At 42.7% G+C, this 24,171-nt stretch overlaps 1 protein-coding gene across 1 annotated transcript in view; it reads right to left on the bottom strand.

Moving 5' to 3' along the window:
- LOC111862094 (tachykinin-like peptides receptor 86C) overlaps positions 1-24,171 on the bottom strand; it is a 170,754-nt gene that overhangs the window by 29,977 nt on the left and 116,606 nt on the right. The window contains exon 3 of the mRNA XM_033750548.1: positions 10,536-10,670. Coding sequence (XP_033606439.1) covers positions 10,536-10,670 — 135 coding nt within the window. The remainder of the gene's footprint in view (positions 1-10,535; positions 10,671-24,171) is intronic.

Below are 24,171 nucleotides of genomic sequence, written 5' to 3'. Positions count from 1 at the left end.
CTCTTATACGCATGGGAATGGACCTTTGGGTTCAGCAAAGTGTATGTATCAAATTCCTTGACTCTCAGAGCCTCTATTAACGTCAAATCGAGAACTCCATTCAGTGGAGTCCGTTCAGTCTTTAGCTGGCTGCTTGATTGGTTAAGGATGAACAGCGTTTTAGCCTTCTTACACACCCAGCCACAACTTATCATTAAGATCCGACTTTGTTGCTGCGCCGTGCTCAGCTTAATGTTATGTGATCCCTTGACGTTTGTCCCAGAGCCAACGTACAATGGAGAGTCCGTAAAGAGGTCGCAAAAGAAGTAAAACAGCTGTAATGGAAGTAATAGGTTCTCTGTGTATATCGCTAGGTAGCAGCACAGTCCAGCTTCATGACCTTCATGACAGTCTAGGTAGCAGATGCGCATGCGCATTTTGAGAGGCTGGTTTTAGTAGTCAAAAAGGCTACGGTACTTGACGAGTGTACTGTCGAAGAACAGTGTTCTGTTGTGCGTTTTCTGTGGGCAAGAGGGCTGAATACAGAGGATATTCATAAAATATTTCCGGTTTAAAGCGTGAAATATCTGTCGCGTAAAGCGGTTCATAACTGAGTCGGGAAATTGCCACCTCGGTGGTAAACGTTTCGTTGATGATGAAGAGGTTGAAACGAAGGTGCGGAAGTGGCTGAGACAACAGCCAAAAAGACGTCTATGCCGTAGGTTTCGATGTAATGGTAAAGTGACGGGAAAAGTTTATCAATGTTGGTGAAGGACATGTCGAGAAGTAAAGTTTTTTTTTTTCAGATCGAATATCACATATTTTACGTCTCATATCAATTTGTGGCCTATTTACTGATTCATCTTCGTACTATGTATCTGTTCGACGGTGTGAGATGTCGAACCATGTTTCATTTTCCTTTTGGTATGTGGAATAACATCTAATAGTTTGCAAATATAAGTATGCTATATCAAAGAGAATGTTTTTATTCTAGCGGTTTTATCTGCGTGTATTTTAAATGTCATCCCCTTTTGTAGAAGTTAATGGAACTGAAACTGAACGCTAGAGAGGAATAAATGGGGTCAGAGGGGAAGTTGTTCTGATTTATTTTGCGGGGTTTTATCTTTCGCGAAATGACGCAATTCACAAATAATTTTTGTCTTTCAGACAAACCGCGTTCCTGATAAGAATTAATCTTTCTCTATAAATCAGATCGAAGTTCAGGAAACCCTAATTTGCTAACGTCGGCCTCACAGACATTTTCAGAAGGAAATGAAGAAATTATGAGTCCTCGCACTTGATCACACCAATGTCAGTTTGCACGGGCATGCGCGTTCGAGCGCAAGTTTCAGTACTGATATTTTGGCGCATACTGTATTTATGTCATAGGGAGCGAATTTGGAAGGCCCGAAGGCTGAAGAACGCATTTCTCTCTCAGGGGTGTAATGACAAATGCAAGTTTCCTCTCTCTTCAATTCAGATAAACAATGCAACATACAAAATGATTTCCATATTACAGACCAAGCCTGCAACAGCAATTATAAATTAAAAAATCCCTAATTAATTGTTCAAGTAATTAAAATTAACAATATGCGGTATACCAACTACAAACCTCGGCACTGTGGTATTGAAACAATGCATGGGCGTAAAATAAAGTTTATATTTTCTTTGACGAAGTGTGTTATCAGACTGACACACAAGTCGGACATTTTCCGCCTTCTCTTTTATGATCTATACGAGTTCTCGGAAACTGGGCCTTCTTCTGTCAACGTGTACAAGTATGATACATGTTCTACTGCCCCCCAATAGACGGAGTTTATGTTTATCGCTGAACCAGTATCCATCCAATATTTCCAGTATAGTACTACCTACCTACCTACCTACCTACCTACCTACCTACCACTCGGAGCTACAGCCCTGGGTGAGCCTTGGCCTCCTCTACAACCAGTCTCCACAACCAATGCGTGCTGCCATAGGAATAGACACACGCATAATGACCCGAGGCTGGTTGTTAAGTTTCTGAACAAATTCCGTTATACAGGATGAGGTTGTTAGCCTCGTGCCCAACCCACAACCTGGAGAACCAGGCTCTCTCTCTTAGGCCCCCCCCGTACATGCGCAGATAAACCGGCAGGCTTCATGCCACAGTCACGGTTTTTCAGCCTATATTGCTGAATCACACACGTCACGTGCTACGGTCCTGCAGGTAGAACTGACGAACTGATGGGTTTCCTACAGGCCAACAGTCCACACGATTGGCCGGCCGGCCACACCACACACATCAGTTTGCCTTTCAGTCTTCAATTGTGCAGGCCGAACGGAAGACCAAATTGTTTGTGTATGGGGGCCTTTAGTCTGGACTCTACTCTTTGACCTTTTCGGCATGGGTGACCCTACCGGTAGTTAAACTACCGCCGACATAGCTCTCCAGGTCACAGAGTGACGCAAGCCCCACCACCAAGACAAGGTATTTCCAGTACAGTAGTTACCTTAATTTTACCTGATCATGAACGCAGAGCCAGGTTCCGTTACGCCATGTTGTTTCAACAACAAAACGAAATGATAGGAAGTCCCCGACTTGAGTGTCAATTTATATACTGATAAGTTTTTATTATATGGAGACGCAAATATTTTTTTTTAGATAGATTCATACAATCTGTCCAATTAAGGACAATGAGCACTTTTGGTGACTGAGGTAACTATGTCATTAACAGTGTTAATAAGGTTATCCCAGTAGATGCCTTAAGATTTGTGGCATGTATACACTTAAAACTAGCTAAAATCTATCAGATAGGTCTGACGGCTTGAATCTTTTTAATCTCCTAACTTCATCTTCATGGATTAGTAGTGAGGCTGCGAGTTCGTTTGGATGTACTTGTAGTCTCCGACTGTACTTAGCACTACACTTTTTAATTTCTTCTCGCACTGTAGATACACTTAAGTCCTTATGTAACACTGTATTGTGCACATACCAGGACGCGTCAACTATTTCTCTGAGAATCTTGTTCTGAAATCGTTGTAGTATTTCCAGGTTTGAATTGCTGGCTGTTCCCCACAGTGATATTCCATACGTCCATATAGGTTTGAGTATTGCCTTGTAGAGTAGGAATTTGCTATTAAGAGATAGTTGTGATCTTCGTCCGATTATCCAGTACAATTGCCGAGTTTTCAGGCCCAATTGTTTTCTTTTGCTGAAGATATGTTTCCGCCATGTTTCCCGGCGATCTAAATGTATGCCAAGATACTTGGCTTCATCTGCTTGTGGTAGTTGTGAGTCATTTAGTGTAACTGGCGGGCATTGTCCTTTTTTCATAGTAAATGTTACCTGGACCGATTTGCTCTCATTGACTTTGATCTTCCACTTTCTTAGCCATTTTTGCATGTCATGTAGGTTTTCTTGAAGACATCTAGATGCCGTAGCAGGATCCGTATGGGTTGCTAAAACAGCGGTGTCATCAGCATATGTTGCAGTCATGGTCATTTCGGTAGTAGGTACGTCTGCTGTGTAAAGGAGGTATACGCAAATATTGTGACTTAAAAACCCGTTGCTAAGCGGAGGTTCCGTACAGATACCGTTTCTGGGCAACGGCTAGGTAAATATGTTCCCGTTGTTAGGCAGCAGATTCTTAACAATGCAATAGTTGGACTATAACAATGGAAAATGTGTTCATATGAGGTCCGTGCCGAGATGTTATAAGGGAGGGATAAAGCTAGGTTAGTCAGCTCTGTACGCGAGTCTGAGAAGAGTGGACCTCGGCGTGTGAAGCTGAAGAATCTCCATTCTTAGAAACCGTTACCAGAGAACGGCTGGGAAAGGCATAGTGAATGCTGTAGTGATTTGTGAATGGTGGAGATTAGCTATGGCGCCTTAAATACTTCAACTTCCGAGTCGTGTGTATAGGTGAGCAATAAATCCATTCATCAATCCAAACCCCGTCTATAGTCACTCATACACGTGTAGACACACACTCCAGCTCGGTACAGCATCAAATGCAGCAAAACGAATGCAGTTGGCGTGTGGAATAACATTAGATCGCCTACATATAAATCAATAAATGCTACGGGGAAATGAAATTAACGATCACTCTTCAGGCTAAACCAGTTACGTTAAAGTAGTTGGTAGAATGTGATGGCGTTAGACATGAAGGGACTGCAAATTACCTCTTCCTCAGGAGGAAAGAGGTTGAGGGGGAGGGAGTTTTTTACGACTCGTGTTGCCATACGCGCGGTTTACCCAGGGATGTTCGCACGCTTGGATTTGTCGCTACTTTCATTTCCAGCCATTTTCAGTGATAATCTAAGCAGATCTAGGCACGGTACTTAGGCACGCCCTAGGCCGCTCCATAGCTCGAGGGGTTAGTCGCTGGCTTCCCACTGCAGCCGCCCGGGTTCGAGCCCTGGTCTGGTCAAGTGGGATTTGTGATAGACAAAGTGGCACTGAGGCAGGTTTTTACCGAGTACTTCGGTTTCACCTGCCAATCTTCATTCCACCTATTTCTCCAACATCATAATCACCCGGGGCAAGTACAATAGGCCAAGATTTGCCAACGTGCCTAGTGGACCCAGTTGGACTCCACCCCCCACTATTATAATTAAAAATTAGACACGCCCTGTTTCCTGGTCACTGCTCAGTACCATAAAGTGTTGCATTCGAAGCCCCATATTAACATGTTGAGTCGATCACAGTGGACGCGCGGGATCGTGGGTTCCAATTCCACTTGAGGCTTGGATTTCTGTGTGTGTTTATTCTGTATTTGTGCTGTCCTGTGTACTACGGGCTCATCCCCCGTCCAAGGAGTGTTTCCGACTGTGTAAAAGATCAAGAAACTATAAAGAGGCCAAAGTCGAACAAAGGGCTGTAGAGCCAGAGAGAGATTGATAATAATATTGTATTTCTGCTGCGAAACTGAGAAAATCGCCTTAAGTGCTAAAGATTCTGACTTATACTGGAAGTACCCCATTCGAATTCAGCTGAAACATTGTCTATACTCATTTTCCTCATTCTTTCCGGTCAAATGGCGGAATAGTATTTTAAAATGAATCCACGAATACTTCCTTCCACATACTTCTCAACAATTGGACGCCATACGTTTGAGTCAGTGACGTCTTACTGCTGTAATTGAGATTGTCAACAATGCAATTAGGGGACTTGACAATGTATCATATATAATATTCAAAATAACTCTTAACAATAGAGGGGCTTTTTAAATGAGTAAGTCTCTTCTAACAATAGGGGTACTCTGGCAGTCAGCACATCAAATATTTCAAAATAAGCGAATCTAACTGTTTATATAGGTTTTATTTAATAACTGCTACTTTTTTCGGTGCATATTTTCGATCATCCTCAGGCAGCTTCTTTAAATATGTCTCATATTTTTTTCTTGCTAGCAAGGTGGGACTAAGTCTCTTGTACTGCGGCCACTTCTGTCCTATTGTACCAGCCCCAGATGATAGGTGAGGGTGATTGTGGAGCAATTGGTTGAATGAAGATTGGCAGGGGAAACCGAAGTACTCGGAGAAAACCTGCCTCAGCACCATTTGTCCACCACAAATCCCACTCTACCAGACCCGGGATTGAACCCGGGCCGCCGCGGTGGGAAGCCAGTGACTAACCGCTTGAGCTATGGCACGGCCTATATCTCACATTATTGAAATATCTTAATATGAATCGACGTTAGTGTTAATCATTACAATCACACTACACGCAATTACTGAAAAATTGTAAAGAGATTTTTAAATTTTGGAAAATTCCCTCATCTTTAAAATGAAAATTTCTGTTATTTATGGCGTATTTTAGGAGGTGTTTATCTTTCTGGGTCCGCTGTTGTGTTTTATATCTTTGCAATACTATTTACATATGTTATTACGTATTAGTTTTTACATATTACTTCTTGCTTTCTTGAATGTGACATCCTGATCTCGCTCTCTCTTTACAGTGCACTCTGTACTTCTTATCGTGTGAAAATTTGTTTTTGTGTTGTTACTGTTCCTGCTTTCAATATGTTTCTGACATGTCTTCGAAACTCAAACGGAACACTTAAATTTCTTGTGGCTTCCCTCGACCCCTCTAGGAAATGCTGGGACAGTACCTCGAAATAGGCCATGGATAGCTCTTTCCAAGGAATGGTAAATGTAAAAGTTAAGCCATCCCTGTAACAGACCGTTGAGGCTCTCATATTTTCTTGACAATCGGCTCACAGATAGTGGAGAGGTCAGTCTTACGCGCCGGCCGCCGGCCGCCCACGACGATTCCTGCTATCCATTTCTGTTAGAGGTTGAGTCGACCCCAGGACCATAGTGCGGCTGGAAGGATTAGGTCAATTGAAAATATCCTCATCGGGACTCGAACCCGCTACCTTCCGGTTTGTAGCATAGGGCCTGAACCAACTATGCTACCGCGTGTCCCACCTCTTTCCAAGTCCTTTCCAAATAAATCCTCATTGGATGCTGTGTATTAAGAGATATTCATAAAAAGATAACGTTTTCTCTATGTTTACTTAAGTAAGCACCATGCCAGGGCCGCGCCATAACTCAAGCGGTTAGTCGCTGGCTTCCCAACGCGGCGGCCCGGGTTCGATCCCGGGTCTGGTCAAGTGGGATTTGTGGTAGACAAAGTGGCGCTGGGGCCTGGTTATCTCCGAGTACTTCGGTTTCCCATGCCAGTCTTCATTCCAGCAATTGCTCCACAATCACCCTCACCCATCATCTGGGGCTGGTACAATAGGCCAAAAGTGGTCGCAGTACAAGGGACTTAGTCCCACCACACTAGCAATAAAGAAAAGCACTATGCCATGAAGATATATGAGGGAGTGGATCTACAGTTCCACCATTCTTGACCTGGGCACTAGATGACAATGTATGGTCAGATTCACGCTCCGGCCGCTTTATTCCCGATACCCATTCGATACGAGGCTGGGTGAGCCCCAGAGCCAGTCTACAGGCTGTGGAGAAGAGAAGAACCCTACCACTACTGTGAATCGAACCCCGTCAGTCTAGCCCGCAGCCCGTCTCTATAAGGACCGAATTATCCCTATTCCTTCTGAGCTACTGAGAGCGTCGTTAAATAAGCCACATGCGAAATAAATAAACTACTCAGTTGTATCAGCATTTAAATTTTAAACGAACCTCCTACACAGCGTGCATAAGGGAATATTTCCCCGGGGGTAAAGTGTCAGGGATGCGAATCTGCTCACTTACCTCCATCTAGTGCAGAGGTCAAGAATGGTGGAGCTACATCTACACTCCTCCATACATCTTTACTGCGTGATGCTTAATGCAGGCCCAGGAGAGCTTCGCTTTACCCGTGAGTAATTCAAGATGACAAGGAAGCTATTTAGAAAATGCGGTATTCCAAACGGGAGCTCACTTCTCACCCTAGTTGACACAGCACAGGAACAGAATAGAACACGTGTTACCGACAGCAATCTTGCCTACGCTGAAGACGAGACTCACCTCCCAAACTGCACACGTGATCAAGACGGTGATATTCAGGAACAGTAGTCACATGTCGCGGCACGGATCCTATCTCTGGGCATGGGAACTATACGTGCTTCGGCATGTAAGTACTCGTAGTTCAAGCTGGCCCCAACAAGTTGCTTGAGAACAGGCGGTGTTACTGCTGGCAGTAGAAGTTGCAATGACGATATATACAGTTTTTATTAGAAAGCCTCATGGGAAGAAGCCATTTGGTACACCTAGCAGACGAAATAAGGATAATATTGAAACTGACACGTGAGGAGGATAGAGCACGTGACATCGAGTGGTGTTTCTCTTCCATAGTTCATTGTAGCTGCACACCATTGAACAGGAAGTTTGCTGTAAATGATGATTTGGGAATGGAGTTGAAGAATATTTCTTGATATTATTTTACGTAACTTCTCGCAGTTTCCCTTTAGAGAACGAGGAAATCGGCCATAAACTCAATCACATTAACAATATTTCGTTACGTCTTAGCGATTATACAAGAGGTTGAATTTATAATTGGATTCAGTGGATGCTTACAACTCATAAAGAATACCTAAAACAGTTTTACTGATTTACATATATACTGTAACTACACGTACATATTGTTTCTTCATCAGTCGTTGCTAGGTAAATGCTGCTAGCAATGTAACTTGAGACCGATAACCGCCAACACCACCTCCAACTGACTGTCGAATCATTGACCTCGGTCGGTCGGTTAATTTGGTGCTGTATTTTTCCCCGCACAGTCATTCCTGTCTTCAGTCTCTGTGAGATCCATGGTCAAGATTTTTGTTTTCTCCCACACATGTACGTGTTTCGAATTGGGCCCTCCTCTTTGAAGAGGGAGGGATCAGTCATTCAATGTAAGCGCTACGTTTGTTGTACCGTAGTTTCAGCACGACTATATCCGCGCTGTCACGGTGTCCAGGTCACTGTGGGGTCTGTGTCACTGCACTGCACTGCACTGTACAGGGGCCAGTCTTTCTATGTAGGCGCTACGTTTGTTGAACCGCAGTTTCAGCACGAGTATATCCGCGCTGTCACGGTATCCAGGTCCCTATGCACTCTGTATACCCCTTTTCACGGCAGTATACTAAGTAATATTTATGCAAGGTATACAGAGGGTTTTTGTCAATGCAGGCTTGTGCAGCAGGTTTTGCCTTAACGTATGTAACTACTTTGAAACTACAGTTAGTCACCTGAACGGTCGTAGGCCTCACTGCCGCCCATTTTGTCTCTTATACTTCTTGTGCATCGCTTCTCCTTGTCCAGTATCATGTTCATTTGGATTTACGTGGTGTAGGGCTACTTCTGTATATGTCCTGCATAGTTTAATTATGTAGGCATATACGTAAGTTATTTTGAAAGCCACCTGCAACTCGCGGGCTGGTGTGCGCCCGTCAAGATTTCCAGTAGCGCAATGTACTCTGTTCTGCTGGCGATGCAGTTTCAAGAGGTGAGCGTCCGCCTCATACTCGCAGGTGGGACACGTGTAAGTCATAACTGACCTAATCAGAGCTTGTCACTGTTCTTAACTAATTAAACACTATGTCATATGCATATACAGATTCATGTTTCTGTGATGCTGGCACTAGTTGAAGGTAAAGTAAGTAAGTAAAGCTATCCCTGTACCAGACCGTTGAGGCCCATAGGGTTGTGAGACATTGAGGGTCCCACGTTATCTAGACAAGCGGCTCAAAGATGGAGGTAAGGTTGTCATCCATAAGCGTTGGCCGCGCTTTATTCCCAAGGAAAATTATTTAATTAATTCCTTGTACTCATTTCTGTTAGAGGCTGAATCGAGCCCCAGGGCCATAGTGCGGCTGGAAGGATTAGGTAAATTGAAAGAAATCCAATGACCTCATCGGGACTGGAACCCGCGACCTTCCGGCTTGTAGCATAGCCCCTCAACCAACTATGCTACGGCAACCATACATTTCTTACAAACAGAATGTTTAGTCCGTTTGGTTGCAGTATATGCTCACCGACTCTAAGCTTTCTGGAGAAATATATGGCTTGAGTTTCTCCTTCATTAATCTTTATGTTCCAGCGCTCACACCACGAATTCACTGCAACGAGTACGGGTTGAATTTTGCAGAGAACACGATGTTCTTGTTTCTCTGTCTCGTAAATGCAGGTATCGTCCGCTAAGAGAGCAAGATGAGTTCCAGGTGACGTGGGGGCTCTACAATATTTGGGTAAGGACGGAACCTTGAGGAACATCCGTCGCCATTTTTCTTGGCGTAGAAAATTCGCCTTCTACCAAAATTTTAAATCTTCTCTCACAGTCGTAAAAGAATTGTGTCTTTAAAGTAACTGTGAAATGAGAGCTCTCCTTCATTTTGCTGTTCTAGTGTATATGTAAAGGTTAAAATTTTCCTTCTGCTTAACTAATTAAGCACTACGCCGTGAAGGCGTATGGAGTAGTAGAAGTGAGTAATCAGATTCACGTCACGGCCGCTTTACCCCCGGGGAAACAGCCCCCGGTACCTGTTGGATAGGAGGTTGGGTGGACCCCAGGAGAAGAGAAAGTTTTTGACCCTACCGGGAATCGAACTCAGACCCCTCGGTCGTCCAACTCGTAGTCAGTCGCTATACCGACTGAGCTATCCAGGTTTCTGTTCTTGTGTATATGTACTAATTACAAAATACTTCATGAAGGGTACTTCAGTTCTCAGAGCGGTGATTATGCAGTTACTAAGGCTTCATTCTGGTTTCTTGCTTTGTTTATTCTTCGATCTTGAAGAAGGAGGCGGCATGTTTCTGCGAAAAGTCGGTTGACTTCCATAGGAATACACGTCGTTATATAGGTTTTATTAGCTCTGATTTAATTACCGTAAGTTGCAAATTTTGTTTTCTTGATATCCTTATATATTTAAATCTGAAGACTATTGTCATCTTGGACGTGAGCCCGTCTAGTCTGGAATAAGTCCACCACAATACACGGTGTCTGAACCCAAAAGATAGCAATCTTCACAATCACCGTCATGTGAACCTCAGGTCTGACACAGGTCAGCAACATTCGCATAATTTAATAAAACAAATTCTGTTGTATGTTCAAATTATTTGACATGGAACGCCAAAAATGTTACCTCCTTGTCATGGTTGTAGAGTAGAGTAGACAGGGCACCGCGAGCAATCCGCTGGCCAGCCAGATAACAACCAGAGCGAGTCTGGCTCGACGCTTTGACAAACTGTGCTGCAGCGGTCGCACTATGGCCATGTATCTGCAAAAGAAGAAAGAAATTTTGGTTCGAAAGCTTTCTCATTCGAACGAGTACACTGGGTCAGGAAGTAATGAATAACATACATCCCTATCCTCTGCACTGTGGCCTTGTAGTCTGGATAACTCGGTTCGGTGTAGCGACGGTCTAGGAGCTGGAGAGCCGGTGTTTGAATTTCGGCAGGGTTAAGAGTTTTATTTTCTCCACACCGTCCAGACCGGTTCTGGGACCCACCAACCCACTTATCCAATATGTACCAGCTGTACTCAGGGATAAAGCGGCAGAAGCGTGAAGCTGAACATTCACCTCCATCAAGTGCTGAGGTCAAAAATGGTGGAGCTACACTTCCACTCCAAATATGTCTTCATGGAATAGTGCTTAATTAACTATGCACAAGGACAAACTTTCCAACGTTGCTTAAGCATTATTATTCCACTGGGATGCTCAAACTTCCTCTCCAGGATAAGGTGGTAGTCCTCGAGGATGCACATGCATTCACTAATTTTAGATTTTGGAGCATACTGGAAGGACTGTGTGAGAAAGCTAACATATACAGAAAGGGGTGTCTTGTTGTTAAATCAAGACTTATATCTTGTGGACAAACCATTAAGATATGAAGTGCTTCTATAGAAGAAACGTGAATAATTATTACCCCAAAAGAGAAAACATATATGGAAATTTCTTATATGTGGTATGAAAGGAAGTAAAATCTGCAAGGAAACATTATTCTCTTTACATCCGCTTTTGTATATGTTACTTCGGTTCCTCACCTTCAAATGGAAGGATAATAAGAGAATAATTAATTATAAAGAGCGTGGAAAGAAGCAGTCGTCACTTAATTGAAGATATCAATCCAAACACTCGCTGAATAAACTGAAGATAACTGTGATCAACTGTAGCTAGTCTCCAAACGGAGGTTTGAATCCGGCCCTCCCGAATACGCTTTGAAGTGCTAGTCTCCGTGTTGAGATCCGTTGCTAGGAGACGACTAGTGGAAACTGAGTATCCTACTGCGTGTGAAACGGTGATCTGTAAATTGGGTAAATCAGCGGTAGCACCCTATTTTTGCGTCCATTCGTTGCCGGGGGAACGTGTTTACCGAACCGTTGCCTTGCAACTTTAGGAGGGATACACATATAGACACACAGACTGATGGGAAGAATTTATGAAGTACGCCGTTGGGATGGAATCAGTTGTCATGGTATGTACTGAGTTTCATAAAGAATGGTTCAGGCATTGTGATGTTAGAGTGGGGGTCGGGGGGTACTCAGAAACAGGGTGGAAGTGGCACAAGCCTACTTCAGGGAAGTAGGCTACAAACGGAAAGTGGCGGGGAATACAGAATATCAATGGAAGCGTTTGGGGGGGGGGAAGGCAAAACAGGAAATGTTACGTCTTTTATTCAAATGATGGGGTGTATTTAACGCACTGGTATCTGGCAAAGTTCGGCTTGAGACTGACGTAAGCCTAAGCTAGTGACACACAACCTCAGGGCTGGAACACACACAGCGACATCGGTCGTACGGAAAAATGTACGATTTCTTTGCCGTACGACCTCCTTTTCACACTAGAGCGACCAAATACATTTCCTTGTTCTCCGACTGTCGTACGGCAGATGTCGCATGTCGTCACGTATAAAAGCTAAGGGCTGGAACACACACAGCGACATCAGTCGTACCACGTCCGTACGGTTCATGTCGCATCAAGTAGTAGAATTCAAGTGTAGTCTTAGCTTTCATACGTTGACGATATGCGACATCTATCGTACGACAGCGGAGAGCAAAGAAATGTATTTGGTCGCTCTAGTGTGAAAAGTAGGTTGTACGGCAAAAAATCGTACGACATTTTTCTGTACGACTGATGTCGCCGTGTGAGTTCCATCCCTCACTGTTGTCATGTACTAGCACGGCCTGCTCCCCCAAATGTATGAAGTTCCATTGAGTCTAGTGTATTAATATAGGTACATGTCCACAACTTCAAAAAGTAGAATTTGAGGCTACCACGGAGGTCACTATGAAGGCCACAGTTGTGGCGCCAAGTGTTTCGGAGATAGCTCGACGTTCATATCAGGTTACCGTCTGCTTCTACTGGGGTCTCTTGCTTGTCTTGCTATTCGACACTGAAGATGGGGGAAACATTCATCTCCGAATCGTCGGGCTCTCTCTGAACTTCATGGCGTTACAACTTAGACGACCGTAGGCCCCACATACGACATTTTAAGTTCACATATTTAAATTTCAGATAAAAGTCGTTTTCTCTTGAAAGTACTGACGCGTAATTTTTAGGTTCATTTAGTGCATTGCATGGTACACGAGCCACACGATGCTTACCACTGGCTTGAGTGGAGGAACTAGAACATATGCATTCTTTACACAGACCAGAGTGAAGTATATATAAAAACTTTCAGGTAGATTTTACACGTATGTAGAATTTTTATACTGAATTTTGTAGGAGGCTGATAAGTGGTTTCAGAGACAGAAATCTCAAATGGCGGACTGATATAAAGGCTTCTGCCTCTCGTCCAAGACTCTCTTCACCGTCTACGTATGGAAAGGGATTGTCAACATGCAGGGTTTTAACTGACTTCAGCCCATAACAATAGAAAGATGCGTGTTTGTCTAGAATCTTGCTTCCTACTCTGCAATGTCGGAAACAGTTGGGCAATTCCAAATATTTAAACAGCAATTCCACTGGAATCTCGAGTACTGGAGCTCTGCCAGACAGATATCGTTCCGCCTACGTTCCTTCTTCTTCTTCTTCTTCTTCTTCTTCTTCTTCTTCTTCTTCTTCTTCTTCTTCTTCTTCTTCGGGCACAGTACAAGAATGGAAGTAATCACAAACTTTTGGCAAAGTTTCACCTCAATCCAAGGAATTCTAAAAGAATACGCCTCTTATAATGAAACAAGATGGTGAATGGAAATATTATTAATAAAAAAGAAACACTCTATGTCGCTTCCGTCCGAGATATAATCACTTTCCTCTAAGAAACAATTTCAAGGTGTTAGCTACAGAAGTTTACGCGCAAGATTATCTACTATATTTTGCAGACAAAAGTAAAATTATCTGTGCTTAGTTAATTAAGCACTACTCCATGAAGGCGTACTGGGAAATGGATGTGTAGATCCATAGTTTCTTGACCTCGGCCCTAGCTGGAGGTGAGTGGTTAGCTTCAAGCCCCGGCTGCTTTACACCCTGCGGGTACCCATTAGCTAGTAGGTTGGGTGAGTGAACCCCAGAGCCGGTCTGAACAACATAAAGAAGAGAAAATTCTTTACCCTACCGGGACTAGAACTCCTACTTCTCTGTTGTCCAGCCCGAAGCTAGTCGCTATGCCGAATACGCTATCACGGCTCAATATATTTTGCGGTTATTTTAAGAAATTTAAAATTCATTTTGAAATGCTATATTAGGTATTAAACTTCCTTAATTTATTTTCTTTAATTAAGCGAATGACACTGAAAATAGTGGGATTTGAGGTTTTCACAGCAATATGAAGAATGCTGTTTTCATGAATGTACCGTCTAGTATGGTACGAACTTATCAATGTTATGACGTAACATTCAACGGAGAAGATGGAGGCAGCAGGTCCCTCCGAAACTTCGTTATTTTTTTCCAAAATACACGATGTAACGTCCAGGAAGAGAGCAGTTTTCATTTCACACCAAACTCACTCATGGAGCTGAGTCCTTCTTGAGAAGCCGCCAATTGTGTAACCACTCAAGAACTTCGCAGCATTTTATGGAACCTGAAGGTTCATTACCGTGTTCACAAGAGCCCTCCACTTGTCCCTGAGCCAGATCAGTGCAATCCACACCGTCCCATCCTATCTCTCTAATATCCATTTTAAAATTGTCCACCCATCTACGCCTTGGTCTTCCCAGTGGTCTCTTTCTTTCAGGCTTTCCCCACCTATATCCTATACGCATTCCTCCTCTCTCCCATTCGTGGTACATGCCCTGCCTATCTCATCCTCCTTGATGTAATCATTCTAATTATTACTTGGCGAAGCATACAAGTTATGAAGCTCCTCATTATGCAGTTTTCTCCAACCTCCTGTCACTTCATCCCTCTTCGGTGCAAATATTTTCCTCAGTTGGAGTGAAATATGGGCTGTACCAGTTTCGCTGCACTCATTGTTATGGCCGACGTCTGAGTTCAGACTCTACTTCCACGTAACGCGTGTTAATTCGCCACTGAATGGCCCGAATTGTTACAGCGAAACCCAATAACCAGTCATTTGCCACGACAAAGTTGTGAAATTAATGTTGAAGGGAAATGGGTTGAAGCCCCGTAAGCAGGTTTATCCTTTGTGCATAACATGTGGGTGGGGTTTGTCAGTTTCCCATTACAAAGGAAATTGAAGTTCAAACTAACGAATCAAGTGTCATATGCGCTAAAATTATTCGTACACAAATTGGTTTAGAGAATGTTTTAGCGACGCATTGAGTATCATGCGACTAATGATAAATGAAACACACAGACGCCCCACATGTTGTTGTAATAACATGCCATCGGACTGAAATTAACTTATGAATTCTTTTCATAAAAATCAGTTGAGGCTATAGCAAATGCTGAACATGACCTTCAGCTGTTGACTTCTCATTAACATGTTGCTGGGAAACTCTGTAAATTCTTGTCCCACAATGGACAGCACTCTACTCTTGATGCTCATCCTCGGAGAGTAGATTATTCTGACAAAACTTGCCTTTAAAAGTTTTTCGTGTCATGTGTTTATGGCTCCGTGACAAACAATAACGCGTTCTGGATGAGATTTGTTTACAACTTAATTTACAATATCTCTTATTCACTATCAATTACAGCGCTACTGCTAATCTACCCACTTCAGAAATCACTAGGACACGCTATCCGTTTCCTAGCAATGGGTTTATAACAGGAACTATCACTTCAACACACCATGATGCTTTCTTGCCATTTCTTGGTCAGTCACCTTGGAATACCGAACCTCCAAACCTGGACCCAATTCTCCAGTGCTAATTCCCTGATCTCATCTAGCTCAAAGTCAAAGTCAAAATCACATTGCGACTGACGATCACTCAGTCAGTCAGTCTTGGTGTTGAAAACAGACAGACTCTCGTTATATAGGCTCGGCAAGAACCACATATGCAACACCTATTAGGGATGCATGTTCACAGTTCTGTTGTCTAGCACTGGTTATGGCGCGGACCACGTAGAAAACACATCTTCTGTTGTCAAAATTGCTGTGCTACCTAGCAACGAGCTGTAGCATGGTGCACAGAGAACACAGCTCCCACTGTTGCGTGTTCGCTGGAACGTGTATACTGAGTCATTGCCTAGCAGTGGGTCGATACGTCAGAATATGTAATAATCGCATAGAATCAGATGAGATGAAAGTGAAGACCATAAAGGACGACTGATTATTTGGCTATAAAATGTGTTACGTAAGGCGATCATGGAATTACACTTCCTAAGAGAGCTTACTTTCCGCACCTGTTTTCATAGCCCCTTATGTATTCATAACCTTGTAAGATTTCAGGATTTCACTGCGGTGACTATGAAGAATGCTGTATTCTGGAATTTGGCGCAGTGCAGATCTTGTGTGAACCAACGTTTCGGAGGAACGTATCTACCCTGAAGATGGAGGCGATACGTTCCTCCGAAACATAGGTTCACACAAGATCTACAAGGCGCCATATCCGAGAAGACTGCATTCTTCATATTCATAACCTTGATTACAAAATCGAACACAGAACTTTATCAGCCGAAATTTCAAGTTACCAATGATCTTCCATTACTCTAGATTCACAGCAGGGTAGTATGGGTAAAGAGTGCGGTGTCTCGTTCTCTTTAGTTTCGAACGCCTCCGAACACTAAGCCAATTACATGCAGTAGAGCGTTTGCTCCGTATTGTTGGAGGAATGCATATCCTCATCACGTTCTATTAGAAGAATCGTACCAGAACTCGTATAGAATATCATCTTGAATTGATTGCCTCTGAAGAGACGAGGACCCTATAATACTTTCTGCGCCGGCAGAATTTCAATATCGTGTGAAGTCACGTCATGTATGAGTTCAGAATTTTCTGAAATCCAGTATCGGTTTTTCTTAATATTTATGGGCACAATAAAATGAAACCACGGCTCCTCTGACAAATAAACTAGCAGATGGTAGACTTCACAGCGACACGATACTAAGTCACATATAAGGTAAAAAAAAAATCACTCTAGTAGCAAAATGTCCCTCGTGGAGGTTTGAACACTGTCAATTTTTATGGCTTTAAATTGGGAAACTTCGCCGAACAAAGCGCGGACGCCGTTACTAAACGAGCCCCAAAATTACATGGCGTTTCTCAAGTAAGATTACACCATGTTTCATTTCGCTTCTGCTGTAAAAACTTTCATAGCGGTGGCTGTGAACAGTACCGTCTTTCTGCGATGTGACGCAGAGTAGTTATGTAAAAGTTTACCGACGTTTTAGAGGAAAACTATTGCATACGTCATCAGGGTTTTAAGGTATAGTAATCAAGCAATCAGCAAGACGCAAGCAGCAAGATATATTTCGCATATCCTCAAGTAGTCGTTACATCACAGAATCTGAATTATTCAGAAAACTTCTAACTTGAAAATAATTTTTTATTTGATCGAAGAAACTAAAATTCCAGGAAACCTTTCTCCAATTCTCTTATAGCTTTTTAAAAAATGTATTCACTGATATCAATTTCAACAATAAAAATTTCGTATGGTACGTTATATTTTATCTCAGATAAAAGAAAACACATAACCTACTGCTCCGTGACTTCCCATGTTTTCGTGCAGCATGTGAGCATTACTAGAACTCCTGTATAATATTCTTCCCGTACATACGAGTATAGACCTTATGGTAGAAAGTAAACAAGTAGCATTTTTCCATCTTTCCATTTCCTCTATCAGTGTCAGAGCGTATTGAACATAACACTCGACCAATAAAGACTCATTTAATACTTCTATGAAAAATTTTGCAAACGAAACGAAACTCACAGCTATATTGTGACATATAAATCAGTTTCTGAGAAACGCTCGCAATACACCCGCGGCCAAAAATACTGGAGCTATGTTTCCCTTGTGTCCGCTGTGACGTTACACAAGAGTGGACAGAGGTCGTGTGACGGCGCGCAAATGGACTGACTTGATATCGAAAACATGGTATGTGTTTTCTGTGTTGCGTGTCCGTGCTCCATCTTTATAATTGTGCAGAATTCCTAAGCAGGAGTAGTAAGCGGCAGAAGCACGCAAGGAAGTAAGCAAGTAAGCAGGAAGCTTGGGGAATGAGAAGAGTACAAGAAGTCAGCTTATGAAAACTTAACATGTGATTAGAATACTTTATATGTGCTGCAGTACAGTGATCTCTGGAATGTGACTTATATAGTTTTTGTGTTAAAATCCTTTGCCAGGAAACGGACAGTGAAGATATTGTGAAGGCATAGTCATTGTTGAGACCTGTTACCTAGCAACGATTAGTGCGAGCAGTTATAGGAGACTTTGTTTATGTGTTATAATTGCAGCAATCCTTAGATTGTTACAATAAATTGTACTTACGATCTGTAAGTCGCTGTCAGTAAATCCAATTACCAATTCGAACCCTGTCTTAAGTCATTAATACAAGTGACTATTAAATTTCTACTACTTTAGCCATTCGCCGATAGGCCTTCTGGTGTGTGCCAATTCAGAACTGACTTCTGAAACTGCTTGTATCACTCCTATATTTGTAGGATGCCAAATATCACAGAGATTATTCTGAAGAGCAATATATGCTGGGACAGTCAGGTAAAGGTAAACCGACGTTTCGGAGTAACATATTACTTCCACCTACATGGTTGAAATGTAAGCCAAGCAACAAACCAACAGGAAGCAGGCAGTGAGCAGACGCTTCTGCTCTTTTCGTTAAATCCCGAAAGACTCAGCTCTTCAGTCGTGTGTTATCCTAATAACCCATCATTCATTCCTCAGACATTTTCTGTAATCCTCATCTCGTGTACTCGTATGAAGGCTCACTGCTTATATTCTTCTGTCGTTAAATTCTCATTTTGGCGTCTCTATAATTAAGGGGAGAGGGACGAGGTGATAATTGAGCCGAGGAAGTGGAATGAACAGAGCACTGAAAGTAGCAAAATGAGAAGTTTTACATTGCGTTTCCTCCAAAAATACTGCTAGGGCGATTATGTGGAGAGCAGGGCGGATGAGACATGTACCATGCATGAAAGCGCTGACAAATTCATCCAACATTTTAGTCTGAATACCAAAGAGAGGAGGCTACTTGGCAGAGCCAGTTTTTGAAATACACTGACTTCGCTCTTTCGAAACACTGGATAGTGATTTCGAACCCCGCTCAGGGCATGGATGTTCAGTGTCTGTGTGTGTGCGTTTTTCTGTGTTTCTGTACAGGAAGGCCTTGCGACGAGTTGATCGCACGCCCAAGGAGTCCTACCGAATGTCTTAAGACAAACTAAACCGCGCCATAGTTCAAGCGGTTAGTCGCTGGCTTTCCAATGCGGCGGCCCGGGTTCGAGTCCGGGTCTGGGCAAGTGGGATTTGTGGTAGACAAAGTGGCGCTGGGGCAGGTTTTCTCCGAGTACTTCGGTTACCCCTGCCAATCTTCATTCCACCAATTGCTCCACAATCACCCTCACCTATCATCTGGGGCTGGTACAATAGCCCAGAAGTGGCCGCAGTACAAGGGACTTAGTCTCACCCTACTAGCAATAAAACAAAACACTGAAGTGAAATGGAGGCTTTCATGGAGGTAGGCCAAAGCCCAAATTGGGGCTGCAGTGGCAAAGGACAAAAAATTTTGATGTTACTGATGTTAAGAAATTACAAACTGCACCATTGTGACAGGCTGAGAAGGTAAGAATTGTACATACCAATTTGCATGAAAACTGGTAAAGTTTCTGAATAAAAAAAAATGAATTAAATTTTGGCTCAACAATTTGAAAGGCTGTAATTTGGTATTACTGGTGGGAGAAACTTATGAGGTTGGCAGTTGAAACGGGCTCACGTGACATGATACACGTACCAAGTTCCTTGACGATCGGTTCACGCATTTAAGTAGCATTACCTTTTCTACCACAACTTGAGATGTTGTAATGTTGGTACTTCTGATCGAAGGGACATATTGATTACGCCGTTGAGATGGCTTCAGGATGACTGGTTCAGACATTCAAGTGATAATGAAAGGGGGATACACATAAAGACACACAGAAACACACACACAAAGGAAGGTGATCTCATAAGCTTACTTCTAATTTTGCAAAACAAGGAAAGCGGTCTAAGAATGAATCCTTCACATATAACATATGAGGATGCGAACTGAATTCATCTGTTTCAAGATGGTGACCAAAGTTGGCGTCTAGTGAACATGGTGATGAATCTCAGGAAGAAAAACAAGAGGTGAATTTCTTGTCCAGGTTAGCGATAATTACAAAGTTTCAAAAGAAGAGTTCTGCTTATAAATTTAATATCATTAACTTCCCATAGAGCTTGCTTTATCAGCGTTTTATCAAATCTCGTGCTCGCCAAAAAAGTTTAAATCTATTTCATAACGAATGCACTGAAATAGGCTCTATATCACACAGTGAAATGTGTCACGAAGCCAATAATATTAATACATCGGATCGAGCTGGCCGCATGGATGTAATTGGCAGTGCCGAAGTCAGGTTCAGAATGAAGCCAGTTATATAGTCCGCAGTGAATGCGCTGGTGGCCTGCATGCGAAACGAAATGTATCCTGGGCTAGGAGGTGATTCAGACCAGTCTGCTTCACCAGAAGGCTTCATAGCCTTCAGTTGTTACGCAGGCGCAGTGATTTCCGAGGGGATTTCAATGAAGTAATCTGCAGTAGCATAAAAATGCCCAATATTTGAAGTCGGTATGTATGTAGAGAGCCGGTTACGGTAGCCAAGCGGTCTAAGGCATGTACTGTCTTCGCTCGATTAGAAACCGGGGTCGTGGGTTCGAAACCCACTCAGGGCATGGATGTTTAGTTTGTGTGTGTACGTTTTTTTGTGTTTGTGTACAGGTTGAGGCCTTGCGACGAGCTGATCACCGCCCAAGGAGTCCTACCGAATGTGTAAGATTTAGAAAAAACCGAAGTGAACGGAGAAGTTCACGGAGGTGGGCCTAGGCCCACTGGGGCTGTAGTGCCAAGGAAAAAAAGAAATGTATGTAGAGAACCTGACCTAAGATGGCCATATTATTGTATCTCCTAGTCATGTAGTTCTGCTACTGCGCTCCACTCTAACCGTTTAAAAGTATTATTTTGGATTATTATGTTCTCTTAGTGGGGGGTGAAGTCCAACTGGGTCCACTCGGCACGACGGCCACTGATTGGCCTATTGTAGCCTGCCCCGGGTGATTATGATGATGGAGAATTTGGTGGAATGAAGATTGGCAGGGGAAACCCAAGTACTCGGGGAAAACTCGCCCCAGCACCTCTTTGTCCACCACAAATCCCACTTGACCGGACCCGGGATCGAACCCGGCCAGCCGCGGTGGGAAGCCAGTGACTAACCGCTTGAGCTATGGCGCGGCCCACTCGATTATTATATAGTTGGTGCATCAGTTTAACTTAGGACAACTCCCCAAATCCCTCGAGTGAGAGAAGGGTTATGGACAGTAAATTGATAAGGACACGGAGGGTAATGCCCATTGTCTATTTTAAATTACTATGCCATTATATCCCGACGAAGTATTGATTTTTAATTGACCTAATCGTTCCAGCCGCGCTATGGCCCTGGGGTCGAATCAGTCTCTAACGATAATGAGTACCAGGAATCTTCCTAGGGGTAAAGGGCAGCCGGCGCGTAATGCTGTCAACCTCACTGTCATCTGTAAGACCACAGTCTAGAAAATGTGGGAGCCTCGACGTCTCACAATCGTTTGGGTCTCCACGGCCTGTTACAGGGATACATTTACCTTTTTTACGTTTATGCCATTGTCCACTTTAAGAAACTGTAGAGAGCTCTCATAAACATTAGCTGGAACGGCCGGTATCCTGGTTGAGAAACGATCTCGAAATCTGCGAATATGCATTGGGAATTTCGGTTACAAAACACGACACTGAATTTCAAACAGCACATTCACACTGTGCGACCAGGAAGTAATTAATTATGTATTTGTCTGTAATTGGTTTAACGACCGTTTAATTATTACAGGTTATATTTCGCCAGCTTCCTTATTAACCGAGTTTGTTGTTGTTAGCCTTTTTCTCTATTGTTCTAAAGCCCCTTGAGTCTTGGCTGTTTCTTCACTTTCGTAATCCTATACACAGTTGTTAGGTCTCCTTGGGCGGGGGATCAGCCCGTCTCAAGACCGCTGCCTACATACAGAACAATACAAATTCAGACAGACATCCATGCCTCAAGTGGGATTCGAACTCAAGACCTCAATGTTCGAGTGAGTGAAAGTGGTTCATTTCTTAGACCGCGAGGCCACTGTGATCTTCGTTTTAGCATACTTTCCTTTAATCAATAAAATCGAAGTTGGCTTATGAAATCACTAAGGGTACAAACGTGGCCGTCGACACAATATTCTGTAAGTAAATAAAGCTAATATAAATGCATTAATCTTTGGGTCTATTATTTATACCACTGTGTGTTTCGATCAACGTGATCATATTAAAGTGGTTTGAATGAATATATACCGTTGTCAATACAGGGTGTCCGGAAGAAAGGTATCCAAAAAATCATAATTTCTCAGAAATAATTTATTATACACATTAATGGGTTACACCATTAAAAAGGGAAACTATCATTTATTTTCTGCGTATATAACTTTCTCAATAAATTTAAATGTAGGCTCCCTTGGTGGCACGACAAATATCCATACTTGAAGCATATTTGCTGTTACTGTAGCGTCCATTATGCAGGCTTTCAGGTGCTGAAGGTCATTGATCTTAACCTGGTACACAATGTTCATCACATAACCCCACAAGAAAAAATCCACTGGTGTTAAATATAGCGACCTAGAAGGCCAAGAGATTGGTCCACCTCTGCCAATTCATATCCCAGCCATCTCTCTGTCCAGGTGATTCCTAACTTGGTGGCAAAAATGTGGCGGCGTATGCTCGTAAGCCGGATATATAAAAATAAATTTCGGAGTTTTTCTTTCCGGTCACATAAACAGGATATGTGCAAGACTGTTTTTGAGATATACATTTTTTATTTTGGATACCTTACATCCGGACACCCTATACTGTTAGTTTTATTTGCTCAAAGATTGTCGTGTTGATAACGAAGTTAGTACCCTTAATTACACACAACAGGATGCAAACAACAAAGATCATGAAATCACCTTGCTCTCTGTGTCTGTGTATTTATGTGTAACTCCTTTCCGCCCCCACCCCCTCCAACTTCTGAATGCCTGAACCAGTCTACATGAAACTTGTTATATTCATCATGGCACCTGAGAGATTCTCAAAGGATTATTTCATGAATCTCTCCCTTATGTAATACTAACATTGCAGCATCTCAAATATCCGAGGATTGACCTTGCTTGAACACCTGTGACAGTTTTTATGAAACATGGTGTAAAGAGTGACCCAAGAGGAAAGGTCAATATATATCGCCTGCATCGTCACGGTGGAAGAATAAGCAGGGCAAGAAACCAGAGCGAAAGCAGACGGTAATTGTCGTGAAGAGAGGGGCCATATTTCTCCGAAACTTTCAACGGGCTACCCGGCTGTATATCCCAGCTGTGAGAACCTCAACTTCTACATGTGTGGTGCTGGTCTGCAACTTTCTGTCGAGATAACATTCAACAATGACAAATATGACAGCTTGTATTTGTGTATTTAATGAACACATTTCTGCAAATGTTATTGTCTCGTCTTGCTAGTATAGTATAAAGGATAATTATGTCAAATATTGCACTCGATTTTGAAAAGCAGTCTCTTAAGGCGCGTCCAAATTACTCGTGCTCGTGCTCGTGTGACTCGTTATGCTCGCGAGTAATGTGGACGATATGACAAGTCACGAGACAAGCAAATTTTTAATTTAAAAAACTATAGCCAATAAATTAAAATACGACTACAGCCTATACACACTACGAGTAAATATACGGATCCTCACTCGCCGAAGCCTGGCGAGCAACTGAAGTAGTGTGGACGAAGATTTACGAGTACAAGTAAAAGCCAGACCAGTCTCCCGACGAGCACAAGCCTGGCGAACACGAGTAATGTGGACGCGCCTTTAGATTATGGGAAAAATGTAGCTATGATGTGCTTTAGAAGACAGAGTCAGCGAAAATATGTGAACCCAAGATGATGAAGTAGATTGCGAAGAGCTGTATACATTCGATTATTCTGATACGAGAAAGGAATATGAACTCGCGACTTTGATGGATATCACCTTTGGAAATATATAAATTCTTCAGATCAGGAAAAGAAATTGAGATCATAAAATTTTAAAGCCCTTCTAAATAATTCTGATATATCAGTTCCTACCGCGTATGAAACCAAGGGTGTCTCCAATGTGAAGACCAAATGGCAAATG

This window comes from Cryptotermes secundus, unplaced genomic scaffold (genome assembly GCF_002891405.2).
Source record: "Cryptotermes secundus unplaced genomic scaffold, Csec_1.0 scaffold535, whole genome shotgun sequence".
NCBI classification, from domain to species: Eukaryota; Metazoa; Arthropoda; class Insecta; order Blattodea; family Kalotermitidae; genus Cryptotermes; species Cryptotermes secundus.
This window is presented reverse-complemented; position numbering and strand designations above follow the sequence as displayed.